The 25067-nt window shown below is 50.4% G+C and overlaps 8 protein-coding genes across 15 annotated transcripts; 5 read left to right on the top strand and 3 right to left on the bottom strand.

The window, feature by feature from the left end:
- Positions 1 to 1422, top strand: FOIG_05181 (uncharacterized protein; the record flags this gene model as incomplete). The annotated part of the gene is made up of 4 exons (XM_031203678.1): positions 1 to 127; positions 178 to 434; positions 486 to 564; positions 617 to 1422. The coding sequence occupies 4 exons, from the start codon at positions 1 to 3 to the stop codon at positions 1420 to 1422; spliced, it is 1269 nt and encodes a 422-aa protein (XP_031067257.1).
- An 852-nt stretch (positions 1423 to 2274) lies between these two features.
- FOIG_05180 (uncharacterized protein) lies at positions 2275 to 5207 on the top strand. The gene is made up of 2 exons (XM_031203677.1): positions 2275 to 3058; positions 3460 to 5207. The coding sequence occupies exon 2, from the start codon at positions 3861 to 3863 to the stop codon at positions 4845 to 4847; it is 987 nt and encodes a 328-aa protein (XP_031067256.1). The 5' UTR covers positions 2275 to 3058; positions 3460 to 3860; the 3' UTR covers positions 4848 to 5207.
- A 1183-nt stretch (positions 5208 to 6390) lies between these two features.
- Positions 6391 to 10433, top strand: FOIG_05179 (phosphatidylinositol 4-kinase). 7 transcript variants are annotated; one of them, XM_031203671.1, is made up of 6 exons: positions 6391 to 6570; positions 6633 to 6742; positions 6881 to 7067; positions 7190 to 9620; positions 9672 to 9873; positions 9926 to 10433. In XM_031203671.1, exons 2-6 carry the CDS (start codon positions 6663 to 6665, stop codon positions 9963 to 9965), a joined length of 2940 nt encoding a protein of 979 aa, XP_031067250.1. In that variant the 5' UTR covers positions 6391 to 6570; positions 6633 to 6662; the 3' UTR covers positions 9966 to 10433. The 7 variants fall into 7 exon arrangements, with proteins under 7 accessions (XP_031067250.1, XP_031067249.1, XP_031067252.1 ...); XM_031203672.1 differs by having other exon boundaries at positions 6426 to 6570; positions 6620 to 6742; XM_031203670.1 differs by having other exon boundaries at positions 6391 to 6742.
- FOIG_05178 (uncharacterized protein) lies at positions 10355 to 14195 on the bottom strand. 2 transcript variants are annotated; one of them, XM_031203668.1, is made up of 5 exons: positions 13765 to 14195; positions 13598 to 13707; positions 13210 to 13538; positions 12792 to 13158; positions 10355 to 12730 (listed from the first exon to the last, which is right to left on the bottom strand). In XM_031203668.1, exons 1-5 carry the CDS (start codon positions 13803 to 13805, stop codon positions 10836 to 10838), a joined length of 2742 nt encoding a protein of 913 aa, XP_031067247.1. In that variant the 5' UTR covers positions 13806 to 14195; the 3' UTR covers positions 10355 to 10835. The 2 variants fall into 2 exon arrangements, with proteins under 2 accessions (XP_031067247.1, XP_031067248.1); XM_031203669.1 differs by having other exon boundaries at positions 10418 to 12730; positions 13210 to 13707; positions 13765 to 14161.
- A 238-nt stretch (positions 14196 to 14433) lies between these two features.
- On the bottom strand, positions 14434 to 16196 carry FOIG_05177 (rab family, other). Its single transcript, XM_031203667.1, has 3 exons — positions 15720 to 16196; positions 15596 to 15659; positions 14434 to 15536 (listed from the first exon to the last, which is right to left on the bottom strand). The coding sequence occupies exons 1-3, from the start codon at positions 15795 to 15797 to the stop codon at positions 14971 to 14973; spliced, it is 708 nt and encodes a 235-aa protein (XP_031067246.1). The 5' UTR covers positions 15798 to 16196; the 3' UTR covers positions 14434 to 14970.
- Positions 16197 to 16323: 127 nt separating this feature from the next.
- FOIG_05176 (uncharacterized protein) lies at positions 16324 to 18654 on the top strand. Its single transcript, XM_031203666.1, has one exon. It carries the CDS (start codon positions 16480 to 16482, stop codon positions 18454 to 18456), a length of 1977 nt encoding a protein of 658 aa, XP_031067245.1. The 5' UTR covers positions 16324 to 16479; the 3' UTR covers positions 18457 to 18654.
- On the bottom strand, positions 16338 to 23105 carry FOIG_05174 (uncharacterized protein). The gene is made up of 2 exons (XM_031203664.1): positions 21231 to 23105; positions 16338 to 21180 (listed from the first exon to the last, which is right to left on the bottom strand). Exons 1-2 carry the CDS (start codon positions 22298 to 22300, stop codon positions 19032 to 19034), a joined length of 3219 nt encoding a protein of 1072 aa, XP_031067243.1. The 5' UTR covers positions 22301 to 23105; the 3' UTR covers positions 16338 to 19031.
- Positions 22703 to 22969, top strand: FOIG_05175 (uncharacterized protein; the record flags this gene model as incomplete). Its single annotated transcript, XM_031203665.1, has 1 exon — positions 22703 to 22969. One exon carries the CDS (start codon positions 22703 to 22705, stop codon positions 22967 to 22969), a length of 267 nt encoding a protein of 88 aa, XP_031067244.1.
- Positions 23106 to 25067: the final 1962 nt, after the last annotated feature.

The raw sequence follows: 25067 nt of genomic DNA, 5'->3' as shown, positions 1-25067 counted from the left end.
ATGATCCTTGGTCCTATAAGCCTCGTTGACTGTGGAGTATTTCTCATATTTCTTGCACCTCAACTAATATGGCACGCTGGATTCTTTCTGACACTATTCACGGGTCTCAGGGCCCTACCGTTTCTCCGTTGGTTATCCCTCACTACATATCATGCCAGTCTAACTTATTTAACATAGTGATTCGACTTCCCTATGAGTTCGTCACTGACCGTTATCTGACTCATTCAACTCGCCAACTTGCGTTTACTCAGACAGCTACTGTGTTTGAGGATCTTGTGATACGTTGTGTGCGCTATGCCTTCGCCAATATCCCCGCCAAGGTTGGACGAGTCTTCTTCGGCAAACATGTTGCGTTACCATTTATTCACTGGCGCATGCTTCGCCATGGCTATATCAGATCTCCAGTTCACTACAGGGAATACAACATAGGAAAAGTTGGTTTCAATTTCTCACTATGGCTGTGTTGCGGTGACTAACTGCAACAGGGAGATATCAAAATAAAGGGCACTTGGATTATGCATCAACCGGAACATCCTCCAGATTTTGTCCTTTACTATGCACACGGTATGTTCGGAACAATTACTGACCATGTGTTCACTTTGCTGATTATCACAAGGTGGTGGATTCTTGATGGGCTCAAGTTACTTTTACCTCGAATTCCTCATGGCCTGGCATCACCTCCTTGTTGAGGCTGGATATAATAACCCTGCAATATTTGCACTCGAGTACACATTGGTGCCTGATCAAGTTTACCCAAGGCAAGTCCTGGAGGCACTTGAAGGTTACAAGCATGTCCTTGAAGTCGTGCAAGACGCATCCAAGATCTGCGTTTCGGGAGATTCGGCTGGTGGCTCATTGATTCTCAGCTTGTTGCTCGAGTTGGGCGCTCAGGCTGGCAATCAAGATAAGAAGGGCATGAAGGTCAACATCCGGGGCGGCCTCTCAGATGCGGATCCACCTCATCTGCCTCTCCCGCGTATGGCTACACTAATTTCGCCGTGGATAACACTGATGTCCAACTTACACTACAGCTCCAAAAGTGATTTCTTGGATAAGAGAACCTTGTGGAAATATGCACACGAGTACGCAGGAGAGAACATGGTCCAACAGCAACCGGCTTCTCCTGGTAACTGCGTCGATGAGGGGCTCTGGAGAGCAGCCAGTCCCGAACGAGGATACTTCATCGTCTTTGGAGAAGAGGAAGTATTCGCGCCGGATATTGAAGAATTTCTCAAGCGACAAGCCAAGATTGGGATTCAAGCTGAAGGACAGAAATTCGACGGAGGAATTCATGCGTGGCCAGTAGCCTCACTATTCCTATCCAGTACAGAGGATAAGAGGCTGCAAGGTCTTCGAACTGCTGTCAAGGAGATTAGAAGACGAATGCTTGAATGGGGTACGCTGAATGGGGACAAAGTATAGAATCAGATTAGATCAAGTAAGATTTCATAGACAAGGCCTGTAGGTGGTGAATCAGGAACCATAGTACAAAACTCGGTTTCGTCCTCACCAGGCCTGCTCAGGGATAAAAGCTCAACGTGTATCATCACTAGGATGCAGAGGCAGAAGAGGATATGCATGTAGAAAATTGTGGAACTCACTTGGTAGAGATTGATACATCTGCCTGCTGAAGTTCAGAGGTGACGTGTCCATAAGCCAGCCCGTAGGTCAGTCACTGATGATGTTGTGGGTGCATCTCAACGATGGGAGCCTGAAGTGAGCGCCTAGGGCTGCCACAAGGCATCCAAGCCATGCCAGTCACTCTGGGATCTGAATCAGCGCTGCATTTCAGCATATTCGTTGGAGAATGGCCCAGGAATGGGCTCCACAGGCGCGCAGGCGGAACATGCGGCTGATATTAGGCATAACTTGTAAAGCAGATAGCATCAGCCATGTTTATGTTATGTTTGAGGCTGAACATGAAATGCCTGTGATGAGTCTCTGCTGAGGGGCATAGCTAGCTCACAGCCAGAGAACCAACATTACATTATGAGCTTCGAGATATGAGCAAGTGGGTTGGAGAAAAGAAGAGTGAATAAGGTTGTAAACGAAGCGCGTCTTATCCACTAATAAGACTGTAGATGGAAAACTTACCCAAGTGCAGCATCATTGATAAAACGCGTACTCCGTAAAGTGCAAATGATATTGAATTACGGTGTGGGGCGCACGTGCTAAGCACGTACCATATCCAGCTCGTTCCTGCCCTGAATGCATAAGGTAGCCAGGTACTGAAGGTACCTATGTAGTAGGTGCATAAGGTAGCGTGGGAAGGATCCCTGGATGGTTCCTATCGATTTGGAGGGATCAACTTGAGACGCCGTCGTCTCTGATTTGGGGTTTGGGCGGAAGTCACTTTGTATCCAGGTAGGTACCAGAGAGCGAGTCCCCGCGTCCAGGCTGCGTCCAGTCGTGCATATAAACGCCCGGCATTCCCTCGTTTCCCCCGCCATCGCCATTTGCCGCCGCTGTGTCGAATACGATTGCCGACTAACTTCTGACGCTGACGTTTAAATAACGCCCCTGATAAACATTGCGAAAGCGACTCATGACCACAGTCTCGAGAAGCTTTACTTTGCTTATCTTGTTTTCCATTCCTGGGGACCTACGCTTATTTCGCTATCCATTGCACTCATCAAAGACTTACTTACACCGTCCTCATCTTAAACTCTCTGTCAACCAAAAACTTATCGGCCCACTCAAACAAGATAATCGATAATCGATAATCTGCCAACGAAGCCGCCAGTTTCATTACCTCCTGTTAGATCTCAACCTTTTTCCACTAAAATGTCTAGTCTACGTGGTAATCATCAACTCAATCACTAACCTGCTTGAACTTACTTACCTGAGACTCAACACTTTCTGCCTTGCCGGCTTACACGCGCACCATTACTTCCCGAGCCTCATCTCACCCGCGTATTGTACAACCTCCATCCAACAGGGGATTTTGACGGGTGGCCATCTCAATAACAAGGGGTCTTACACACAGCCCCTGGTAACCCGCCGCCCCTCTCACTGCACTGCAACCAACCGCTTCCACATCTAGGTAGTTGTTAAAAAGGTAGGTTAGCTGTTTGTCTTCTTTTACTCCATACTTGTCTACCAACTTCATCACCCTTATCCTACCAGCCTACATGTGGTGACCTTCTACTCCACCGTCACGTCAATCATATCACATCGTCATTCCCAACCCCAGTCCGAGACGGGAGCTCGAGCTTGCTGATTCGTGAGCTAAACCTCTTCTTCTTACTCCCCCTGTCCCCTTTGCGCACGGTTCTTATTAGCACCCAACAAGTGTGAGCAGGTCCGTCTTGTTCATTGGATTTGTTTGATATAATAAGAGCACGACGTTCCTTCAGTTTAATCGCTTTGTTTCTCCTTGGACACCATATTACATGCATCATACTACTACCTGCTATTCTTGTATATTCACATACCTTTAACAGACCAACCAACCACAAGCACAACAACTTGCACAAAGAAACAACTCGACAAATAAAGCCAGATATTAAGCTTTTATTTATCCTCGATATCCACAACTTGATTGCATTGTCTTTGGTCAAACAAAGTAGCTTCTTCTACAAACGTTCAGAGGCGCTGTACCAAACTTGTTCTGACGCCCTTTTATTCTTGGTGCTGGCTATTCTCGAATCACCCCCCGCTGTTTCATTCGACCGCACCGCCAAGCATCTACGTTATCCACAACACTATCAAGGACGACCGGCTCGGATTTGCATTGCAACGGGTCTCTATTCGTTCGCTGCTGGACAAAAACAATCTCATCCCGGCCGCTTCGGCGTGCAAGCCCCACCATAATCCTAATCATTCCGCTACTAACACCGCGGACCAAAAAAATATTTATTATGTCGACTGACGACAGCTATGCCCCAAAGTCTCCGGACCTCTCTTCTTTTTATTCAAGTGGCCCCACTCAAGAAGAGCTCCATCATCCACAGCCTGACAGTCACTTTAGCCCGGGATACGAATATAAAGCAGAGTCCCCAACCTACGCCAGATCTGCTTCCTTTTCTTCTTATGTTCCACCATCCTTAAATTTTAACAACAACGGCGGTGCATATGATTCTAAGTACCGGCCACAAGTCGACTACCAGCAAGCATCTTCACAACTAAGATCTACAAGACCGGAATATCAATCTTACCGGTCGCGACATTCTTCAATCCAAGACCCCTACGTCTATTCTTCGCCAGACAAACGCCCGTCTTCTGGTAACGGATTCGAGGACACCTTTGCCTCTCCACACACACAGTCACAACACCACACTCCGGCGCGACCTGCGCCGTACGGCCAAGCCTATCCAGAGCAAACTCCGCTTTCCAGCGCGGCTGCGTACGACATATCCTACGCACCACCAGTGGGAACTGGCACAGTAGAACGCGCTTCGACATTCGGTGCTATACCCTTTGACACAGATATGCCTCCACGCAAAGCCGCGCCGCCTGCGGCGCCCGCTATCGACCCATCCCCCGTTCGAACCAAGTTTCCAACTGCCAGGATTAAACGAATTATGCAGGCTGATGAGGAAGTTGGAAAGGTTGCACAGCAGACCCCGATCGCTGTGGGCAAGGCTCTTGAACTTTTCATGATTCAACTCGTCACAAAAAGCGCCGACGTGGCCAGGGAGAAGGGTTCCAAGAGAGTCACAGCACCAATGCTCAAACATGTAGTCGAGGCCGATGAGCAGTGGGATTTCCTTCGTGACATTGTCAGTCGCGTCGAGAACGAGAAGGAGGGTAGTAGATCAAAGGCCAAGCAGGAGAGTTCAAGTGATGAGGAGATTGAAGAGCCCAAGAAGAGAACACGCGGCGGCAGAAGAAAGAAGGCGCAATGATCTGCTTTCAATGCGGAGTATTATATGTTGTCTTTGCAAGGTTTGGGATGCGTCATGAGGGATAATGATCAAATGGCAGGCGTTTAGGGGGACTCGCATCGAGCCGGAGTTTGGCGCATTGAAGACAATTCATCGCATGGACTTTTGGCATACTGGGTATTTTAAACGCTTGCGCGCACTGGCGCGCTTGCGGACTGGTGCAATATCAATTGCTGGTGCTGCAAAGCATCTTGGCGAGTACGTTAGCATAATTACACGGCAATTAAAGCAAAGGGACGGCGGCCAAAGCTGTCACCTTGTCACTTACTGGCTACTAAATTATGAATTCCCCGTGTGGTTTGACTCTTGCTTCCTGTCTCTATAAGTTTTGTTCAATTTCGTTCACGATCTAACCCTTACGTTCCCGGTCTGTCTAAGATGCAATTGGGAGTGAAGCTTGGGCATATTGTGCAATATTGTTGTGCTTTCCGTGTCTATCTCTCTAGAATTTTGTTTCTTTACCGACATCATTCCTTATGGCATTAGAGCTACATCTGTGTCAATTGGTCTTCGACCTCAAGCACATCAACATTTGCCCCAGGTTGTAATATATGATCTACATATGCTATGATCAAGTTGATGACGCTGGGTGCCTTTCGTCTTGAGTAGTTCAGGCCACTTTCAACATAGAGGAACAGTCTATATCGAATTTCATACAGACCATATTGTTGGCGTAACAGAAACAAATAATAGAACCCCAGACATAAGGAATCATATTCCCGACGTGTTTACCCTGGAGCCTAGTGTAACCCGTAACCACTGACGTAGGTGGAACTGACGTCAGTACACTTCGCATTGAAATATGGCAACAGTCAATGAGAGCTGGAAATTGAGCATGTAGATAATGGATATAGAGCCCCCTACGGGTAAGACCTTGATCGTAAGTATTGAAATAAGCTTGATAAAAAAGGCTCCGAAGTTTATAGTAACCCGCCCATGATTGTAACGACTTACCTAAGTCTTTTTATCACTTAGGATCAAGGTCCCAGGTTTTCTTACCTCCCCAAGAGAGCCTCATGACGGACTACATCATAACTACATAGTAGGTCTCCGGACTCAAGCATGGGTTAACGAGTCACTCTCAATGGGAAAATATGGCGAAGGAGGATAACACTCCGAATTGCTGAAAAGGGTCCGGGTCCATGCCCGGACTAAGACCATCCAGAGGTTGTAAGCTTTTGGTGTCGAGTTTGGTGCCTCTTCAATGAACTGTCCAGTGGTTGAAATAACAGCACGGGATTATAAATCAGACAACAAATGCAGAATCCATCATTCTACTCAAGAAGGTTTATGAGTTCCTCCAGAGTACGAAAAAAATCAAGAATATATCAAATTGTAACCCCTGGGCCTCCTGCTCGCAGCCCAGGGACTCAGGGGTTCAATGAGCTTTCTGATTGGACTATCGATCGTTTGCCTTTACTTCTCTGCCCGAGGTGAGAGCTCCCGTCCATAACTTGCAATGCCAAGGCCTGAGCTGTCCGTTCCGGCTCCCTAACATTATCCACTAATATCCGCAACGACTCCTGTAAATCTTCTGAAGAACAAATCACCCTCCACTGACTCTGGGCTTGGACGGTTTCGTCAACCTCGAACATCAACCAGCTTGAAACCGTCGTCACTCTTGCGAATGGTCTCTTGATTGACTCTCCCTGCTGTCACGCCCGTTCTCTTGCCACGATATCCTGTATTTCTTCCTTCATTTTTAGCTCAGACCCTAGATGACGAACCGCCAGCTGTCCCTTACAGGCGCTCGCTCCCCCGCGTAAACCAAAACCAATGTCGTGGGACTTGCTTCAGAGGTTCCTCGAGTCCGACGTCTTCAACTCCAACCCCTTTCTCCCCGTCTCATACCTCTCGTGAGTCTCCTACAAACCCCTGCACGTCCTACAGAAGCCGCCGATACTGGTCGCCATACACATTTGTTATGCCTCTTCATTCTCGCTTCTTCCGCCCTCTCCGACGTCGCCAATCGCTAATGCCACCTGTCGCAACAGCCGATATGCCGACCACGTGGGGATTCACTATGTTCTCTGCCAGAAGCTCCGCCAGTTTCCCTACGAGGATATTGAGTTCTTTCTACCGCAATTATGTCACCTCATAATCAGCGTGCATAATGAGTCAATGGCTTTGGAAGAGTTTTTGATGGACTTGTGCGAAGAATCCGTCACAGCAGCGCTGCTGGTACGTTTTGATGATGATATTCAACCAACAACCCTTTGGGATGGAATGCGCGAGCCACCGCGTCATGGGAACGGTGATCGACTGGGATACGGCGAAAAGAAAACTGACAATTGCGTGCGCAGACCTTCTGGCTCTTTCAAACATATCTTCACGATCTCTCCTCGAATCCGCAATCCGACTCGTTCCAGACATGTCGCCGTGTCTACAACAAGGTTCAACACATTGTGTTTGGACTTGCTGATACCGCTCGTCATGAGAAGATCACGGAAAACGTCCTACCAGTCACGGTTCTCTCTAGTTTTGTCCTTGCCAGTATTGCGCTGCCCATGTTCCCCCAGTGGGCTGGCCCTCTCGCAGTCGCCCAAGCTCGCAAGCCTCAACCCATCACCAATGAAACGCAGGAACCGAAGGAGAACCCCAAGCCCACGAGGGCTCGCACAGTTACCGTCGGAAACTCGCGATCGCGGCGTGCCCGAGATAATGGACGGACCTTTAGTGCACCAGATCCTAAAGGGTCAAGAGACTCTTCACCCAAGCCTGCGCGCAGTCCTCGACCGCCTTCGGTGATTATTCCGCCGCAAAGGTCTAAGACACCAGTTGGGATGACTCGGCCATCCGCTCTTGAGCTTAGATCACTGGAAGCTAAGCTCAGCACGTCATCTCTTCCACTGCCATCAGCTCAACCTACTACCAGACCGACGACCCCAAACTCACCAGGTAATGCGCAGCGCCCGGTTGACAACGCAACCCGACGGCATTCGCACCACGCAAAAGCAGTCCTTACTGTCAGCGACATGTCGCCAGTGCAAAAGACGAGACTTTTGAGACAACATTATTTCAGGTCACAAACACAATTCTTGACGGCCCTGGAAGGCATCTCGAACCGATTAGTACTGGTCCCCAAACCCGCTCGAATGAGCGCATTGCGAGCTGAATTGGCTTTAATATCACAGGACTTACCTGCTGAGATTGATATTCCCGTCATTTGCCCCCCAACTCTGGTTAATGGATCGCCTGGGAAGAGCCGCCATCACCGTATCGTTCGTGTGAACCCTGCCGAAGCGACAGTGCTCAATAGTGCCGAGAAGGTTCCTTATCTGATCATGGTAGAGGTTTTGAGAGACGACTTCTCTTTCGACCCTGACGCGCCCGAAAATGACCGACTCCTTAACAGCTTACTAGGAGGTAGCGCTCGCGCAAAGCGTATATTCGATCTTTCTGACTCACCTCGCCTCTCCCCCACGGTAAAGGCGCCAGAGCCTCTTCTAGACAGTGTCTTTGAACCTGCTTCGGGCGATCTGGGAAGCTCGCCACTTTTGAAGGGTATAGATGAGTCGCCAGTTAGAGCCTCTTCGAGACCAGCACAGAACCATACTGCTCAGCGTCTGCCAAGTGGAGCTACAACATCTTCCTCGACATTGGATTTGACAACGCCGCGATCATCGGGCACAGGAACCTCGCGATCTAACAGCCCAGGACCCGTCTCACGAAGAATGACCATGCCCATTCAGCGGAGCGCACCAGCTGACCAGCCTGACTTCGGTGCCTTAGCCACGCATATGCGAACTGCTTCTCAGATGCTTGCACAGCTGGAAGCCACCAGCGGAAAGCGCCCAAAGCAGGAAGTAGCTGCTATCAGAGCTAAGATCATCGCCAGCATGCAGAGCCTTGAGGAGAAGAGCTTCGATGTTGACGAGCAAGGCCCAACCTTCGACACAATTATCGCTAAAGCCAGCACAACGCCAATCCCTGTACACAACCCTGACCTGGAGGAAGACGTACAGATTGACCCGAACCTGAACGCTAGTGCAGGACGTGAGCGTATGGAGAACGATATCAAAACTGGTGGTGTCCAACGGCGTGGAGATCGTGATGACCCTAGTGCGGCCGTCTTTGGTGAAGCTTGGGAAGCTAAGAAGGAACGAATTCGCAAGTCATCGCCTTATGGTTGGATGAAGAATTGGGATCTCGTTAGCGTCATCGTCAAGACAGGAGCTGATCTTCGACAAGAGGCATTTGCTTGCCAGCTCATCGATGTGTGTCATAAAATTTGGGTTGATGCCGGCACTGATGTCTGGGTCAAACGTATGCGAATCCTAGTAACTGGGGAGTCGTCGGGTCTGATCGAAACCATTACGAGTGGCGTGTCCCTCCACTCGCTGAAGCGAAGTCTAACGCTGGCCTCGGTTGAGTCTGGCCAGAACCCTCGTAACCGCATTGCGACACTGAGAGACCATTTTCTCAAAGCGTTTGGCAAACCTGATAGCAAAGAGTTCCAGGCTGGCGTTGATGCGTTCAAAAAGTCACTGGCAGCATACAGCATCATCTCTTACGTTCTCCAACTCAAGGACAGACACAATGGCAATGTCTTGGTGGACAGCGAGGGCCACATTATCCATATCGACTTTGGCTTTATGCTTTCCAATTCGCCTGGCTCAGTTGGGTTTGAGGCGGCGCCATTCAAGTTGACGCATGAGTATGTCGATGTTTTAGGTGGACCACTTTCTCCTGATTTTGAAGACTACAAGAGACTTTGCAAGCAAGCATTCCAAGGCAAGTTACACCAGAAACACGATGTTAGAATTGTGCTAATACTGTGTTAAGCTTTGCGTCGCTCGGCAGACAACATTATTGACCTGGTAGCGATGATGGGACATGACTCCAGGATGCCCTGCTTTGCAGTGGGCATCGCTCAAGTGACGAATACCCTTCGACAGAGGTTCCAGCTTCATCTGAGCGCCGAAGAAGCGGAACATTTTGTTGATGATCTCGTTGCCAAATCATTTGGCAGTTACTACACTCGACTGTAAGTTAAACCTCATTCTGAGTTTCAAATACCGCGTATTGACCTGTCTCAGCTATGACACATTCCAATATCGTACACAGGGTATCTACTAGACAAGTTCAACACAGAAAAGACTCGATAGGCAGGGAGTAGTTGATTTCAACGCACAAGAGAAAAATTCAAGAGCTAGGAGTAGCATTGGGATAATTCGGGGGCATATGAGATGGCGTTGCGGATGATAGACATGGCTGAATAGCCGAAACACTTACTGATGCGAGTTTTATATGACAACTGATGATTGCGCATGGTGAGGAGGATAGGAAGTGGTGTGGATTTTCATTACGGGGTAGAAGGGACGTAGAATGAGGGGATGAATGAATACTGGAAGACTTCTTAAGGCAGTGCCGACATACGCATCCAAGAATTTTTCTATCATGTCCCAGTGACAGCTATACTTACGACTGCCTTGCTTGCCTTTATGCAATACAGACAAGGTTGATTCAACGTGTAACTCATGGATAGACTCGTCACCTACTGACCTCACTTCAGCGCTGACTTTATATAATGACTCCAAGAGCGCCTTTTCATTTCAAGACAGGATTCACGATACCTGCAAAACTGTCAAGCAAGACCCTGCTACCTCTAACCTGCAAACCTATTTTTAAGTCTCTTGCCCCATGGTCCTCGCTTCCCGCCGCCCAGCTGAACCCTAAGCTGGCATCCCGATGAAAACTCGTGTAAGTGTTTCTGAATTTAATGCAACATCCCTTTCCCCTTCTTTTTTTAGCTACTCGTACATGAAAGATTTGATTCCGCATAATGCATCAACCGCCAACACCTGATAGTGAAGAAATAAAAGGAGGGTAAATGTTGCTTCCATCCTGTAAAGCTTAGAGATTAGGGTGAAATGAGAAATGATCAAAACATGGCCTTCATTGTCTTATCGACTTGGTGGCACGTTTCTTGGAAGACCGTTGGAGTTTCTAACCCCATCGATCACCCTCCCTTTCTGCCTCGAGTCTTCGCATTCTCTCTTCTTCGTCGCCACCATTGATAGCTTCGCTTCGACGTGATGCAGCAGCAGACGTTGACGAGCCCGTCCGACGGCCTTTGCGCGAGCCTGCATCGTCGCCGTCATCGCCCCGGCTGCGTTTCCAACCCGCCATACCTGCGATACGTTGCGCTTCTTTAAGCAAGCGCTCGCGATCACGGGCCTCACGCTCGAGCGTGTGAGGGTCTTTGCCCGAGTTCTCGGTGCGACTCGAAGAGCCGGTTTTCACTTTCGTGTCGTGACCGCGAGGGCCAGAGATAGGCTTCGAGTCTCCAGCATCAATCGACTCGCGTCTGCTGCTATATCTCGAACCTCGATCGCGATCCCGTTCTCTGTCTCGGTCCCTGCCACTTTCCCGATCTTTGTCCTTCTCTCTCTCTCTGTCACGGTCGCGATCGCGTCGGTCCCTATCCCGATGTCGATCTTTGCGATCCTTATCTTTCCGGTCTTTATCACTACGGTCTCTGTCCTTTTCCCGACGCCGGTCGCGGTCGTAGTCTCTATCCCGGTGCGAGGGGCGGTGGCTGGACTTTTTGCGATCGTCATCTTTGTCCTTTTCTCGATCCCTCCGCTTGTCCGAGTCTCTATCTCGACGGCTGCGGTGGCTGGATCTTTTGGATTCAGCTGGTGATGCGGAACGGTTTCGGTCAGTATATTTTTCATCCTTATCCTTGTCCTTGAAACGTGAAGACTCTTCATCATCGTGAAAGTGACGCCGGCTTCTATGCTTCTTGCGTCGCGAATCGTCATCATAGCCATCGTCCTCAACAGACTCTGAGCGATGACGCCTACGTCGACGGGAGCTTCGATGTCCCCTGCTGCGACTACGACTTCTGCTGACGGTTCGAGAGGCTGATCCTGTTTGGTCATGGTCTCGGTCTCGGTCTCGGTCGCGTTTGTCATGATCGCGAGGTCGCTCTTTGCTCTGCTCATGACGGGACTCACGATCCTTGTCCTTTTCACGAGCGTCAGCAGTAATTGGAGTTGGAGAACTACTCCTGGACCGGGATCGGCCTCGGTCTGCTGGGCTATCTCTCACTCCAGTCGGTTTAGAGGGAGGGACTTCACTTCCCACCTGGTAACCGCGTGCTCGAAGATGATGAAGACTTGTGTTAGGGAGCCCCTGTCTCATAGCTTTGGGCCCAGTAGGCGCATTCAAAGGAACATCAGCGGCTGCAACTGGACGAACAGCACCGGAAACATTACCCTGAGCAAGGTCTGAGTTTCCAGGTCCCGTATTACGTGTTGTAGAGGAAGCATCACCGGTAGCGGCATCCGCATTGCCTATGGCCTCACTGGATCCATCAGCTTGTCCGGCATCAGCAGGCCCTTCAGTGCTATCGCCCTGAATAGGTTGACCGCTTTCATCAACTTGCTGCTGGCCATCACCCTGATCGACACCGTTCTGACCATTCTGACCGGGCCCAACCTGCGGGAATTGGCCTTGGGTCTGATCCTGGTAGTTTGGGTTGCCTCCGAACTGGTAACCTCCACGGCCATATCCTCCGTAGTAACCACGGCCACGGCCTCGACCACGTCCGAAAGTGTTGCGGCGATAGTCATTGAATTGACCATAATTACCTTGATTGTATCCTGTCTGGAATCCTGAGTTAAAGCCTCCAAAGTCACCAGTTCCCATGCCAGGACCATTTTGATTGTAATTATTCTGGTCGAAATTCCACGACTGTGAACCGTTCCAGTTATTATTGGAGCCTTGGCCAAATCCACCTCCAAAGCCACCCATGCCGTTCATGCCCATGCCTTGAAAGCCACCGTTCATGTACATGTTCTGCATCGTCATTGGGTCCATGCCCATGCCCGGCATACCTATAGACATACATGTCAGTATTTACTACCACGTGTGCGCTGATTCATTTCACAAACTTACCCATCATGGGAAAGCCACCGAAGGAGTTCGGCGTCATTCCGTTCTGCATAGCCATCATCATCTGCATCTGGTTGAAGTCACCAGAGCTAGAGAATGAGCCATTCAGAAAATTGCCATTCATTGACTCGGAATCAGGCTTCTCTTGGTCTTGGTCCTCGTCGTTTTCGGCGTCCATTTGTTGTTCGTTTTCTTCGCCGGCGCCGTTGATTCCTCCTTCACCATTTTGTGTCGTAAGAGTCTGCTCGTCAGAGTGCTCGATGGGTGCGTCCTCTGTGCTGCCCTCGGCAGGTGCGCTCTGAGCATCACCTGCCTCGACTTGCCGAGGACTCTCAGTAGCAGGAGTGTCATCATGATGAGTAATATTCTCCTTGAAAAATGTTAGTGGAAGGTCCTTGACGAGAATGGGGAATTTCAGTACCTGGATTACGTGTGGAGCAGGAGCGCCTTCATCAACTTTGTCAGCGCTATCGACCTGTACTGATGATGGTGCGTCGACCCCCGAAATCTGTTCTATGGGTGTCTCGATCGCAGATGTTTCGGTTGTAGGGAGATTCTGTTTAGGCGCCTCAACTGGCGTCGCTGGCTCTGAGTCTTTGTCTTCCTTCGGTCGGCTTGCCTCGCGTTTCTTCTCCGCAGTGCGCAGGAAGACCCTGATTGTGGTTCTCAATGATTTGTTGGGATTGCAATCCTCGGCGGACAAGGGTGAGTGTTCGCAAACAGGACACGACGCGGGTAGATTGGATTGACCTTGACGCAGTGTTAGCACGAGGATGTAGTGGGCGAGCTTGTAAGGACCAATCGCGTACATGATTCGCATATTGCCTGTTCGCAACAAGGAAGACGGTAGGCGTTGACCGCGAGCTTGCTGCAGATCGCGCATCGCAACTTGATTGGAATATCGTCGGGCGCAAGGGACCTGCAGAAAGGGCATTAGCTTGCGCGTTGGCGAGGTCTTTCAGGCTGTGTAACATACCGAATCAGCTCCGCCTGAGCTTCTGTGATTGTTGATGCCATTGCGAAGTGTTGCTGATCTGTTACGAAGCAGCCCCAAAACCAAGGACAGAGCCTAAGATAGCAGAAGAAGCGTCATGGGAAGGTTGTGTGTTGTAAGAAATGATGGGAGAAAGAGAAGAGGAGAGCAGAGGAGGAAAAGGTTATGCTCAGGCAGATATGCAGCAAGGCCGATCTTTTTTAATGGTTCTGGTGCAACAGAATCACAGTCACTGTGATCGATTGGCGCGACGTTAAGGAACCACTAAGAGAGCTAAGTAGCTACTTATGCAGTAATTCAACTCGGTCAAAGAACAGCGAAGAAAAGAAAATGATTAGTATAAAGAGAGAAGCCAGGCCTGTTTGCTTCTGACGCAAAGGCCAACGGCAACTGGCTGCTAAAGGGCTCTGATGAGGTTCAAAATCGTGGAAAAAAGAGTGGGTCACAGACGCACGCCAAGCCCAACTGGTAGAGGCGGCAGAATCCGATAGTGATCACGTGAGCAATAAGAGTATTGTCGTAAATACGTACGACCATAGCAGTAAGAAATGAAGAAGTATCGAATGCTTATACATATCAAATGAGAAAGACTGGATTTGGTGGACTAATGTGCAAAGACCGGTTTACACAGAATGTTTCGATTGCGGATTGGTTGAGTAATTATTGCAATTCGTACTGAGGTGTGAGGTGAGCTGAAATAATTGATAACTAACAGAGCGCTCAGATACAAGGTTGACTCTGAATCATAGAGACGTGATATTTACTGAGTTTGCAGAGGACTTAAACAAGTGAAAAACGACTAATGAGTCGTTGTTTGGGTTAGGCTAGCGACTGATATTGTTAGAGCACACAAGAGGTACACAGGTACCTAGTTCCTGATACAAAAGAGACTCTTTCCCAAAGCCTTTTGGAGGTGGTATATGCTCAGTCCATCAGTTTTGTTATTACGAGAAAGAGATAGACAAGACCACTAATTGTCCATACATGCCGCAACAAAACTCAGCTAGGTAGTAACAGGAAAAGAAACGAAAAAATCGCAGAGTCAACTCCCATGCTCTCCTCAGCATCAATCCCAAGCAAACGGCTCGCAGGAAAAGGGCAGCATAACGTGCAATACAAAATCAATTGTCGTGTGCACCTCCAATTCATCCTCTCACCCTCATCGACCCATACGCCACTTGACTCCGTCTAGCAAGCACAGCTGTCCTTAGCACCAACATCCTTGGGACCACCGAGATTCACTCTTTGCTCCTCGCCTGCCCGGCTGGTAGCATTCGATGCGCCAGCTCCTCTGGCACTCTTCAATGACGTCTCGGGTATGGCGTTTGCGATGGCAGTGAAAACCTCGGTAACGTTATGTCCGCTCTTGGCACTGGTCTCAAAGAATAGTAATCCCTCCTCTTCCGCGTATGCCTGAGCCTCTTCTGTTGGAACCTTGCGTGCGTCGCCAGAGTCGTCCCCTTCCTCACCATCTTCACCATCAGCAGCAGCGCCAGAGTCGCCCGTAAGATCCAGCTTGTTGCCAACCAGTGCGATAACGATGCCGGGAGATGCTTGTCGCTGCAACTCTGCAACCCAGTGCTTGGCCTTGATCAGAGATGTAGGTTTGGTGAGATCATAAACGACGAGAGCGGCCTGAGCATTTCGGTAGTACATTGGAGCCAGTGAGGCGAAGCGCTCCTGGCCGGCGGTATCCCAAATCTCAAACTTGATTGTCCTTGTGGGAAGGTTGCATTTTTGGGTCAAGAAGGCGGCTGTTGACGCTAACTGTCAGCGACGTAATGGAAGGACTGGGGAGGCACAAGATACATACCACCAATAGTGGGCTCCTTGTTTTCTTGGAAGTCGTTGTTAACGAAGCGCAAAACGAGAGACGACTATCAGCTCAATTAGTATGCTAGGAGATGCCTTCGCAGCATGTGATTGTCCAAGCGCACCTTTCCGACGGCGGCTTCACCGAGAAGCACCAGCTTGACGCTGCTGCTGGGCTTCGGGGCGTTGGCAGAGTCGGCCATGATTGCGGGATCCCTCGGAGATGAGGTCAAGTTGGATGAAGTAGTTTCTTTATGGCTGAGACAAGTCGGAAGATCGATATCGTCGTAAAAAAACGGACAAGTAGCGTAAACGGGGGGTTATTAAACACAGAACGATTATCGGGAGTTTAATGGTCTTGATGGATGTTGCCTGGGGCAGAGGAGGTAAAGACGCGACGTCAGTAAGTAAGGTAGAGTTACCGCAAGGTTAGTAGTGGAGGTCAGTCGAGTCGGTACTGTAGAAGCACCTGCATGGAGTGTATCTAAGGAGGTAGCAGCCGTAGCGGCGAAGGGCCCAGTTCCAGGCGCTTTTCTAGAGGCCTTTAGTGGCCGGGGTTGGTCAGTTTGCTTCCCTGATGACGAAGCCACATGCAGCCGCTGCCAGCGCTCAAGGCAGCTAAGAAAAGAGTGGCCCTTGATTGGTTGATGTCAAAGCAGCTGGACACCCTTCGGTTTAATATTTCACCATATTCCGACTCCCCGCCAATTTTTCAAAGCGGCAGAAAAAAAAAAAAGTTGGGACAAGCGCATGGAAGCTCTAATTGGGTCTTGTTGATAAAGATAGTGCCGCTTGTTGCAGTCTTTTCTTACACTCATTCTCTCAACGCATGATCAATTGCTTCTTTATTTAATCCCTTGCTTGCTTCCAAGAACTATCTCCACCATGGGGAAGTCCACCGAGGACCCCAAAAACACCAAGCGCACCCTCCTCGATGATAGCGACTCCGAATCAGAAGATGGAGGCGCCGCTATTGCCACGACCGGCTTCAAGGTGAACGAGGACTTTGCCCGTCGTTTCGAGCACAACAAGAAACGAGAAGAGAGACAAAGACTAGAGGAGAAGTTCAAGAATACAGGAAAGCAGCCAGACAACGACGACGACGACGACGACGAGTCGTCCTCGTCAGACGAGGAGGAAGATGAAGATGGCTTTCTTGCTACTGAAGACCTCGACGCCCAGATCTCTGCCACTCTCCAAGCCATTCGAAACAAGGACCCCAAGGTCTACGACAAGGAAGTGACCTTTTACAAGCCCGATGACCCCGCCGTCACAGCAACCGAGAAGGAAAAGAAGGAAAAGCCAGTCTACTTGAAGGATTACCACCGAGAAAAGTACATGCGAGGTGACACTGGTGCCGACGATGCCGACGAGGATGTACCCATGACCTACAACCAGGAACAAGATGTTCTCAAGAATTCAATCGTGGCTGAGATGCATGCTGCCGCCAATGAAGACTCTGACGACGAGGACGGCGGTTTCATGAAGCGAAAGGAGACAGAGAAGGCGGACTCAAATGGTGTACACCCCTCGCGGAAAGCAGCCATGGCCATCACCGAGGTTGATGTTGCCAACGCCGATAAGAACCCTGAGACTTTCTTATCAAATTTCATGAGCGCGCGTGCCTGGGTCCCTCCAGATGGTTCGAACTGGAAAGCGTTCGAGTCGGATGAAGGAGAGGATGATGATGACCGCGCCGACCAGTTCGAACAGGCTTACAACTTGCGATTCGAGGACCCAGAGCGGAGCAACGAATTCCTTCGATCATATGCTCGTGATGTTGCCGCAGCCAAGTCAGTCAGGCGTGAGGAGAAGACTGGTCGCAAGCGTCAACGTGAACTCGAACGTGAGCGCAAGGAGGCCGAGAAGAAGGAGAGGCGTGAGGAGAAGGCTCGTCTAAAGAAGCTCAAGCTTGATGAAGCCCAGGAAAAGCTGCGTAAGATCAAGCGCACAGCTGGCAATGCGGGCAAGGATCTCACCGATGAGGACTGGATCAAGTTCCTCGACGACGCATGGGAGGATGACAAGTGGGAGGAGGAGATGAGGAAGCGATTTGGTGACGATTACTATGCTCAACAAGATGATGCTGTAGCATCAGAGGACGAGGAACAAGACGGCGAAAAGAAGAAGTCCAAGCATCCCAAGAAGCCAAAATGGGATGATGATATCGACATCAAGGATATCATTCCAGATTTCGAGGACGATGAGAAGAAGCCAAACATTAGCCTAAGTGATGTCGAAGACGACGCTCAGGAGGATGAGGAGGACGAGGACGAGGATGGTCGGGCCTCCAAGAAGCGCAAGACAGACCACAAGAAGGCCCGCAAGGAGTCCCAGAAGCAAGCTCGTCAGGAGCGCGCCAAGCTTGAGGCTCTTGTAGACTCCAAACTTGAGCTTACCGACCATGCCATCTTCAAGCAATCGTCTCATGCTCCTTTCCGCTACCGCGAGACCTCCCCTCAATCTTTTGGCATGACCGCGCGCGATATTCTCCTCGCTCCCTCCGACGCTGCCCTCAACGACTATGCTGGTCTCAAGAAACTTGCCACCTTCCGCGACCAGGAGAAGAAGCGCAAAGACAAGAAGCGTCTCGGTAAGAAGGCTCGTCTACGCCAGTGGCGTCGTGAGATCTTTGGAAAGGAGTATGAGCGCGACGGTCCTACATATGGCTTCGAGCGCTTGATCTCTGCCGATGAAGACGCTGGTGGCGCCGTGATCGAGCCCGCGAGTGATAAGAAGAGGAAGCACAAGAAGGAAGATGGCGAGGAGGATAATGTGGTAGGCGATGTTGGTGAGAGGAAGAAGAAGCGAAAGAGGTCCAAGAGCAAGAAGAATGCTACTACCACTACAGCGGAGGAATAGAAGGGTGTTGGGGGGATCGATCAAGATACCACTGCGATAGCATAACAAAAATCAGGCGTTCCATGTTGTATTTCTAGTTAAGCTGTTTTTTTAAGTAGCAGTGTTGGGCCCATCCCATCACAAAAGCAAGGTGCATTCATTTCAACAACAGTTTTAGAAACTTTGATTTCTTAACGAACTATCTCATCTCTTGGCAAACGAATGTCAACTCATCTCTAAATGAGCATGACGGGTATGATGGTATCTCAAGTACTTAAAACACAATTTTCCTTCCCCCACGGTTAGATGACACGCCCGACAGTGTTCGCCATACAAACTTCAATATGCCTCTTCGCCAATACCCAACCAAACCCAGCCTTATCTCTGGTACAGATTCCCATGTGGAAAGTATAAAGAACAAAAAAAGAATATAAGACATCACCCAAGGCTCGTGGCCTACATCAGGTTCAAGTCCTGGCTGACAATGTCTTTTGGCCACACTGCCAACGTCAATATCGGGGCCCAGTGAACTTGTGTGGCCGCGAAGACCTCCGGGAATATGGTGTTACCCAGGCTAACCACTCCCACAGTCCCTCCTAAGGACCCTGTTGCTGTAGCCCACCCAATGCATTCGGCGTTGCCAAACCACTACCCCCTCCTCCAAACACTCCCGTGAATGGGTCAATTCCACCCATGTTGAAGCCGGGATCTTGGCCCATCTCTGGAGGCTCCATGTTGAATGGCATGAACCATGCGGACGATGCTTCCGGTCCGCTAAGTCCTGCTCCATCAGCCATACCGGCTGCTTGCCCATTCATGCCCGCCTTAGCAGTAGACCGCCGGCCTTGTAAGCCTCCATCTGGATGGGCTCCTGAAGCAACAGCGTCCCAGTCAAGGCCACTCATTATATCCTGACCACCACCCAACCCCGTGCTGGCGTCCAAAGAATATCCCCCAAAGACAAGCTGACGATCAAGCGGGTCAATATTTCCATTGGCGCCCTGTCCGAAGTTCATGGCTAGCAACTCAGGAGGGAAGAATGTGGGGGTGTGAGCATGATGGGAGAACGCCGTCATGTTGGCCGGACTCATAGGTGACATAGCTGTGCTGAAAGCTGGATTCTGCGCGTTTGATACTGCGAGAGGGTTGTAACTGTTGGATGGCAGCCCCAGCCCACCCGAAAACCTACGTTCCTGAGCCCCAGAGACCGAGTCTGCGTCTGTCCCTTGCATAGACTCGAGATGCTGGCCGGACTGTGTCGGCAAACCAGCTTGTTTCTTGGCGCTCTGCTTCCTCTTAGGTCCCACAGCGCGAATGGTATCCTTATGTTCGACACTCTGGGGTGTTGGAAGCGTGGAGAAGTATTCTTCCACCGATTGTAGCTCGGGCTTCGCTTCGAGAACGCCATCTGCTCCCGAATCCTTCCGTTTATGGGTGGCAGGGTCCATGAATTCGGCATCAGAGAGACCATGCGGGTACCGGTTGAACCAGTCTCCGTATTGGAGGAAAGACGATTGTGCAGCACGGTCTTGCAGATTTGCACCGGCTCTCATGGCGTCCAGGGCGTTTCGATACTGTGTGCGCACATTCTCCACCATCCAGTGAAACATGCCCCAGTACTTCTTCATCTTGTGAAGATACTTGACGTTGGTGGTCAAATTGGCTTCCGCTGTTGGCTTCATGTTGGGATTTCCAGATATGACGCCCAAGATGTGGACTGTTGTCGAGGAAAAGGCGCAGTATCCAGCAAAGGGTGCCGAAACAAAGCATCGCGATTGTTCGGCTTCACGAAGGAGCTCAGATATCTGATTCGCAGCGCTGAAAGTCCTCTTACTCGCTTCAGAGAAAAAGTCATCATGAACACCTTGCTGCTTTCGCGCTGACATCGCTGCTCGACTCACAAAAAGGATGTTATGCTGCAGGCAGATATGCATGAAAAGAAATTGACTTGCCGTGTTCTCTGTCTTGTGGACGTCGAGGTTCTCAGCAGAGTACTTGAGTGACGAAGGTAAACTGGCTTCAAGATTCACGACATCGTTGAGATGCTTCACATATTGGGATTCGTCCTCCCACATGGGGTTTGGGTCCAGATCCTTTCCCCCTTGGCTAAGGTAGGTAATGATCCGTCCCCAAAGGGCGATGGCTCGGATCAGAAATGCTGCAACTCCCATGTTCTCTCGTGCATCAGCAAGTTGCCCATCATTGGGTGATGCTGGGTGAGGAACTTGACCATCGAGCATCTCGGTTGGAGCAGGCATATCGAACTGGAAGTACTTCTCCTTCACCGGCAGGGGAATCTGGATCGTATCCTCTCTGATGAACATGGGCCGATCTGTCCCCGAAGAGTTGAAACGGTCCATGAGAAAGCACGCCCACATTATACGTCGTCGAATCTCTCGGTCGATGAAGCTAAGCTGTTTTTTAGGACCAGTACGACCGGAGGGGTCATACTCGAGGTCTTTATGCAGCTGAAGGGCGAAGGCCATGCGAATTGCTTGACCGCCCAAGGCCCAGCTACGGCCACCCTGGCATGTTCCAAATTCGTGAAGGCCCAAAATGAGGAGACAGGTCAAAATTGTGAGATTTGGCCATTCGTATCGCCTGGTACAGATATCTCGAGCGTGTGACGCCCATTCTTCGCCGCGTAGGAACTCGGGTCCCGAAGAATTCACTAAAGGGCTCGAAGTGAAACGAGCAGCTACAGCGCACACTGTGAGGACAAGCACTGGGGGTAGCGTCCCATTTCTGTGGACCATTAGCGAGAAAAACATGTTTTAAATCTTGAAAGAACTCACTTCAGCTTTCGCATGTAGCTGGGTTTGTGGAGAAGATGGTAAGATTGACCATAGATGTTGTCGAAAAACACCTCTGCCAGATGCTCCTGAATTTCTTTGGAGGGCAGTGCCTCAGTGCCTTCATGCTGAAGCTTATTCTCCTCGGCTTCCTGTACTTGCAGGCTACTGGGCCTATCATCACCATCGATCTTGGGCTTCGAGGGCGCCTTGGCCCACGCTTCTAGATCAGGTCCAAAGGCTTCCTCGGCGCCGCGCTTTTTGGTTGGCTTATTTGAAGGTACGGTTCCTGGTATCGCTGGTTTAACAACGGCCCGAGTCACGGACGAAGCTACTTCCTGATCGGACTTGGGAATGACCTTGATAATGCGTTCTTCCATACGCTTCAATCGCTTATCGAGCATGGCCATGTAGTCTGTCCGTGGCGCCGCCTTCCGAGTGGTGACCTTATACACACATGGTATACGAGAGCGTAAACAGTGCTTGCAGGCGGGCTTCTCGCCTGAGCAGCGGATCTTCTTTCGGCGGCATGCAATGCACGCGAGCGGGAGGCGTTTTCTTTCTTTGCCAGCTTTTGTCTTCAGCTCACTCCACGCCGGTGTGGCATCGGCTTTATCCTCCTTAGGTTTACCGCCCAGATCCGTGGCATCTGCACGACTACGGGAAGCCAATCCAAACTCGTCTGTAGTCGAGTCTTCGAGGGCGTTGGATGCGGGAGATGTCCTATCTGGAGGAGTATCGGAGCCATCCATGCTCTGGCTTCGGTTGCCTGCAGGGAGGGTGCCAAATGGCAAACCGTTGTGTGCAAGGCCAGACATCGCCTGGTGCTGAGGAAATGCAGTTGGTGATTGTGAGGCGTGGGCGTGGGCGTGATCGGCCAGAGAAACGAGAGAAGGTTGGTCAGGAAGACCTTGGTAAGCAAACGCGAAATCGTCAAAATGTGAGGGATCCATTAAGGCGCCGTGAGAGGGAGATGGCACAGCGTGCAATTCAGCGACGTCGCGATAGAGTTGAGGACCGGAACCGAAGGACTGCTGGGCATGTTGAGAATTCGAAACGGCACGACCGGACATGGCTCTGCCAGAGACAGAGTTGCGACGCGGGCCTTCCGAGGCCAAGAATCCGGTGCTGGAAAACAAAATCTACCGGACCGGTGTGGTTGCGATGATGAAGCGAAACGACAGAATTGGGCAGGGGGTTCAAGATTGCGAGTGCAGCCCGGCTGTGCGAAACGAAATCTTTATAACGGTTGGCGGGAGCAGCTGTTGTGCAGGTTAAAACGCTGCAGCGCAAGAGCGTTGAGATTTGAGGTAACCCGAAGTCGTCCGGGGAGTTTATGGAGAACCAACGGGTACGTATGTAGTCAGTGGCTCCCCGCACTGGAAGCTGGGGACTGGTCTGCGCCCCGGCTGGGGCGAAGGAACTGGCGGAAGTGAATTTAGAAACGTTACGAAGGTTGATTCAACAGTGATGCAATGGATATCGGATCAGGCCGCGCGAGTCGACGTTCCGTGAGGAAGAAAATCCGTCTCTTCGGAAAGCTGCGAACTGAGCTCTCGATGGTGTTTGAGAGAGGTGCAAGAACGAGGATCGGAGGCAAGTTAACCGGGTCCTTGGTCTTTGGGTGGAAGAGATTGAGTCGTGGAAGCTGGGGGTTTAAGGCCCAGAATCACAGAAGGGTGGGGACCTTAAGTGGTAGAAAATCAAATGGCAGCGATCACGATAGGTTGGATAGGTTGTAGTGCACGGTCCGGGTGTGCGACTGTGGGGTAGAGAAACAGCAGTGTCTGTCTGGCTTTTGGGACTTGATAACTTTGGTGGTTTTGGTTCAGGGTTGGGCCGCTTTTGGACTCATCTCTCCTCTTGTCTCCCTTCCATGGCGATGCTAGCTATGTAATCCATGTTCACAACCATGCCCTGCCCTGCGAGAGAGACAAGGAATCGGTGGAGCCGTCGGCCGTCGACAACGCGCGTGGTGGAGGTGGGTGGTGGGTGTGGAAGTCCCCTAAACGTTTAGTACAGTCGTAGCAGCTGTAGGGGGTGACGTGATGTGATTGATTGATGGTCTGTGTAGTGTTGTTGTGTTTGAGTTCATGTCATGTGTAAACCGTTCGTGCATACAAACGGAACTGACTGACTTACAGTGTCCATGACTTGATGTTGATGGTGATGGTGTATAGAACAAATTGGTTGGATCGGAGAAACGTGGATATAGATAAACGAATGCCCATCTCCTTCCTTCCTCGCTTCACATCGCATCGAAACAACGGACAACTACCAGGAAGGACCAACAGATATTGCCCAAGAAGGAATCTCCGCCCAGGGTCTTTTCTACTCCCAACATCGCACATCCCAAAACAGATTATACATACTCTACGTACCGACCCTATGAGGCTAGGCAATGTTCCTGAAGATGGATTTGAAGCTGCCCTGAGTCGGTGACTATGACACTGCAACTTACTACATATAGATCTACAAAGCCTCTCTGCCTCATTATGATGTTCATATGAAAAGCCTTCTTCCTTGAATGTTACTGGGGGAAAAACTCAGCATCTCCCGGTCAGATCGAGAGGCATTTCTCCTGCTATTAATTTTAGTTTGATACGAACACGTACGTACGTAGTTATTGCGGCTCGTTCGGCTTAATATGTGGCCTAGTCGCCTGTATTAACTCTACAAGGCATCGCGATCTTCCTCATGTTGTCGTCTTTGGTTTGGCTTGGGTTGTCGCTGTCAAGTCAAGGTTCAGTGAGACAAGGCGCGGCAGGATATCAAAGGGCTAGCCAGGTGAACTAAGGCGGGCCAGGGGACCCTTGAACCTGTCTTGGCTTGGCTTGTCTGGTCTGGTTGTCGAAGACCCCAGGCTATCAAGGCGATGCAAGCATAAAAGCGGCAAAAAGCAGGGCGTGAGTTCACCCAACAAGAGACCGTCTCAGCTCGATCTTGGTCTGCAGGTGCACTAAAACCCTCTGATGGCATGAACTAGTCGAGAAATGCCGGAGCCGGCCAGGGTCTAAACCGCTCGACTACCGACCCGTGTTGTGGGCATCACGTCTCGTATTGTAGCATTCTGTTCCCCTGCATTAAGACGCGGTGTTATTCTCAACGGTTATTTCCCTCTTGATGGTTCTTCCCTGCAGAAACGACAATGCATGGTGCCAAAGAAAGCACCGACTATGGAGTATGGAACAGGCGGCTCAGATGATCTGCGGCTTAGATGCCTTTGGAATCACCAATTGAGCAGACCACGGGATATCTTGCATGCACTCCAGCCCCGGCCAGGGTCGACGTCCTTCGAAACCACTATCCCGGACCCTTGTTCGACGTGGACGGCATCTTCCGAGAAGTTTGGTGCTAGGCAAGTTAGACTTCACGGTCAAATAACTAGGTGTCATAATGCTACGTGGGCCTAATGTACTCAATAGGGGAAGCATTATTGTTCTGACTATACGGTATGATGATTTACAGCAAATCAAAACATGTAAACGTGTTCATATATGGCTCAACAAGCGAGGCGCCTGTCTTTACTACAGGGAGGCAACTACTCGCCCAGCCGCCGGCATATTGGAATATAATATCACATCTACGCGAGCCCTACCCATCACGCGTACTTAGTAAGGCTTAGACCTGGGCCAGGAGGGGAAAAAAACGTAACTTGGAGGCATGAGACAGAAAATGGCTGTCCTCTCCTGCTGCACAAACATTTCAGTACATGGATCCCTTGCCTACCCAAAAGTTCCTCGTCTCCTCCAAGATCATCTCCCTAGGGCTGTAGGTAGTGTAGCAACTGACTCTCTCGCTCAACCCACTGGGTCGGTCATCACGATGTGGTTGAGAGGT

The sequence above is a fragment of the Fusarium odoratissimum genome, assembly GCF_000260195.1.
Source record: "Fusarium odoratissimum NRRL 54006 unplaced genomic scaffold supercont1.6, whole genome shotgun sequence".
In the NCBI taxonomy this organism is placed as follows: Eukaryota; Fungi; Ascomycota; class Sordariomycetes; order Hypocreales; family Nectriaceae; genus Fusarium; species Fusarium odoratissimum.
This window is presented reverse-complemented; position numbering and strand designations above follow the sequence as displayed.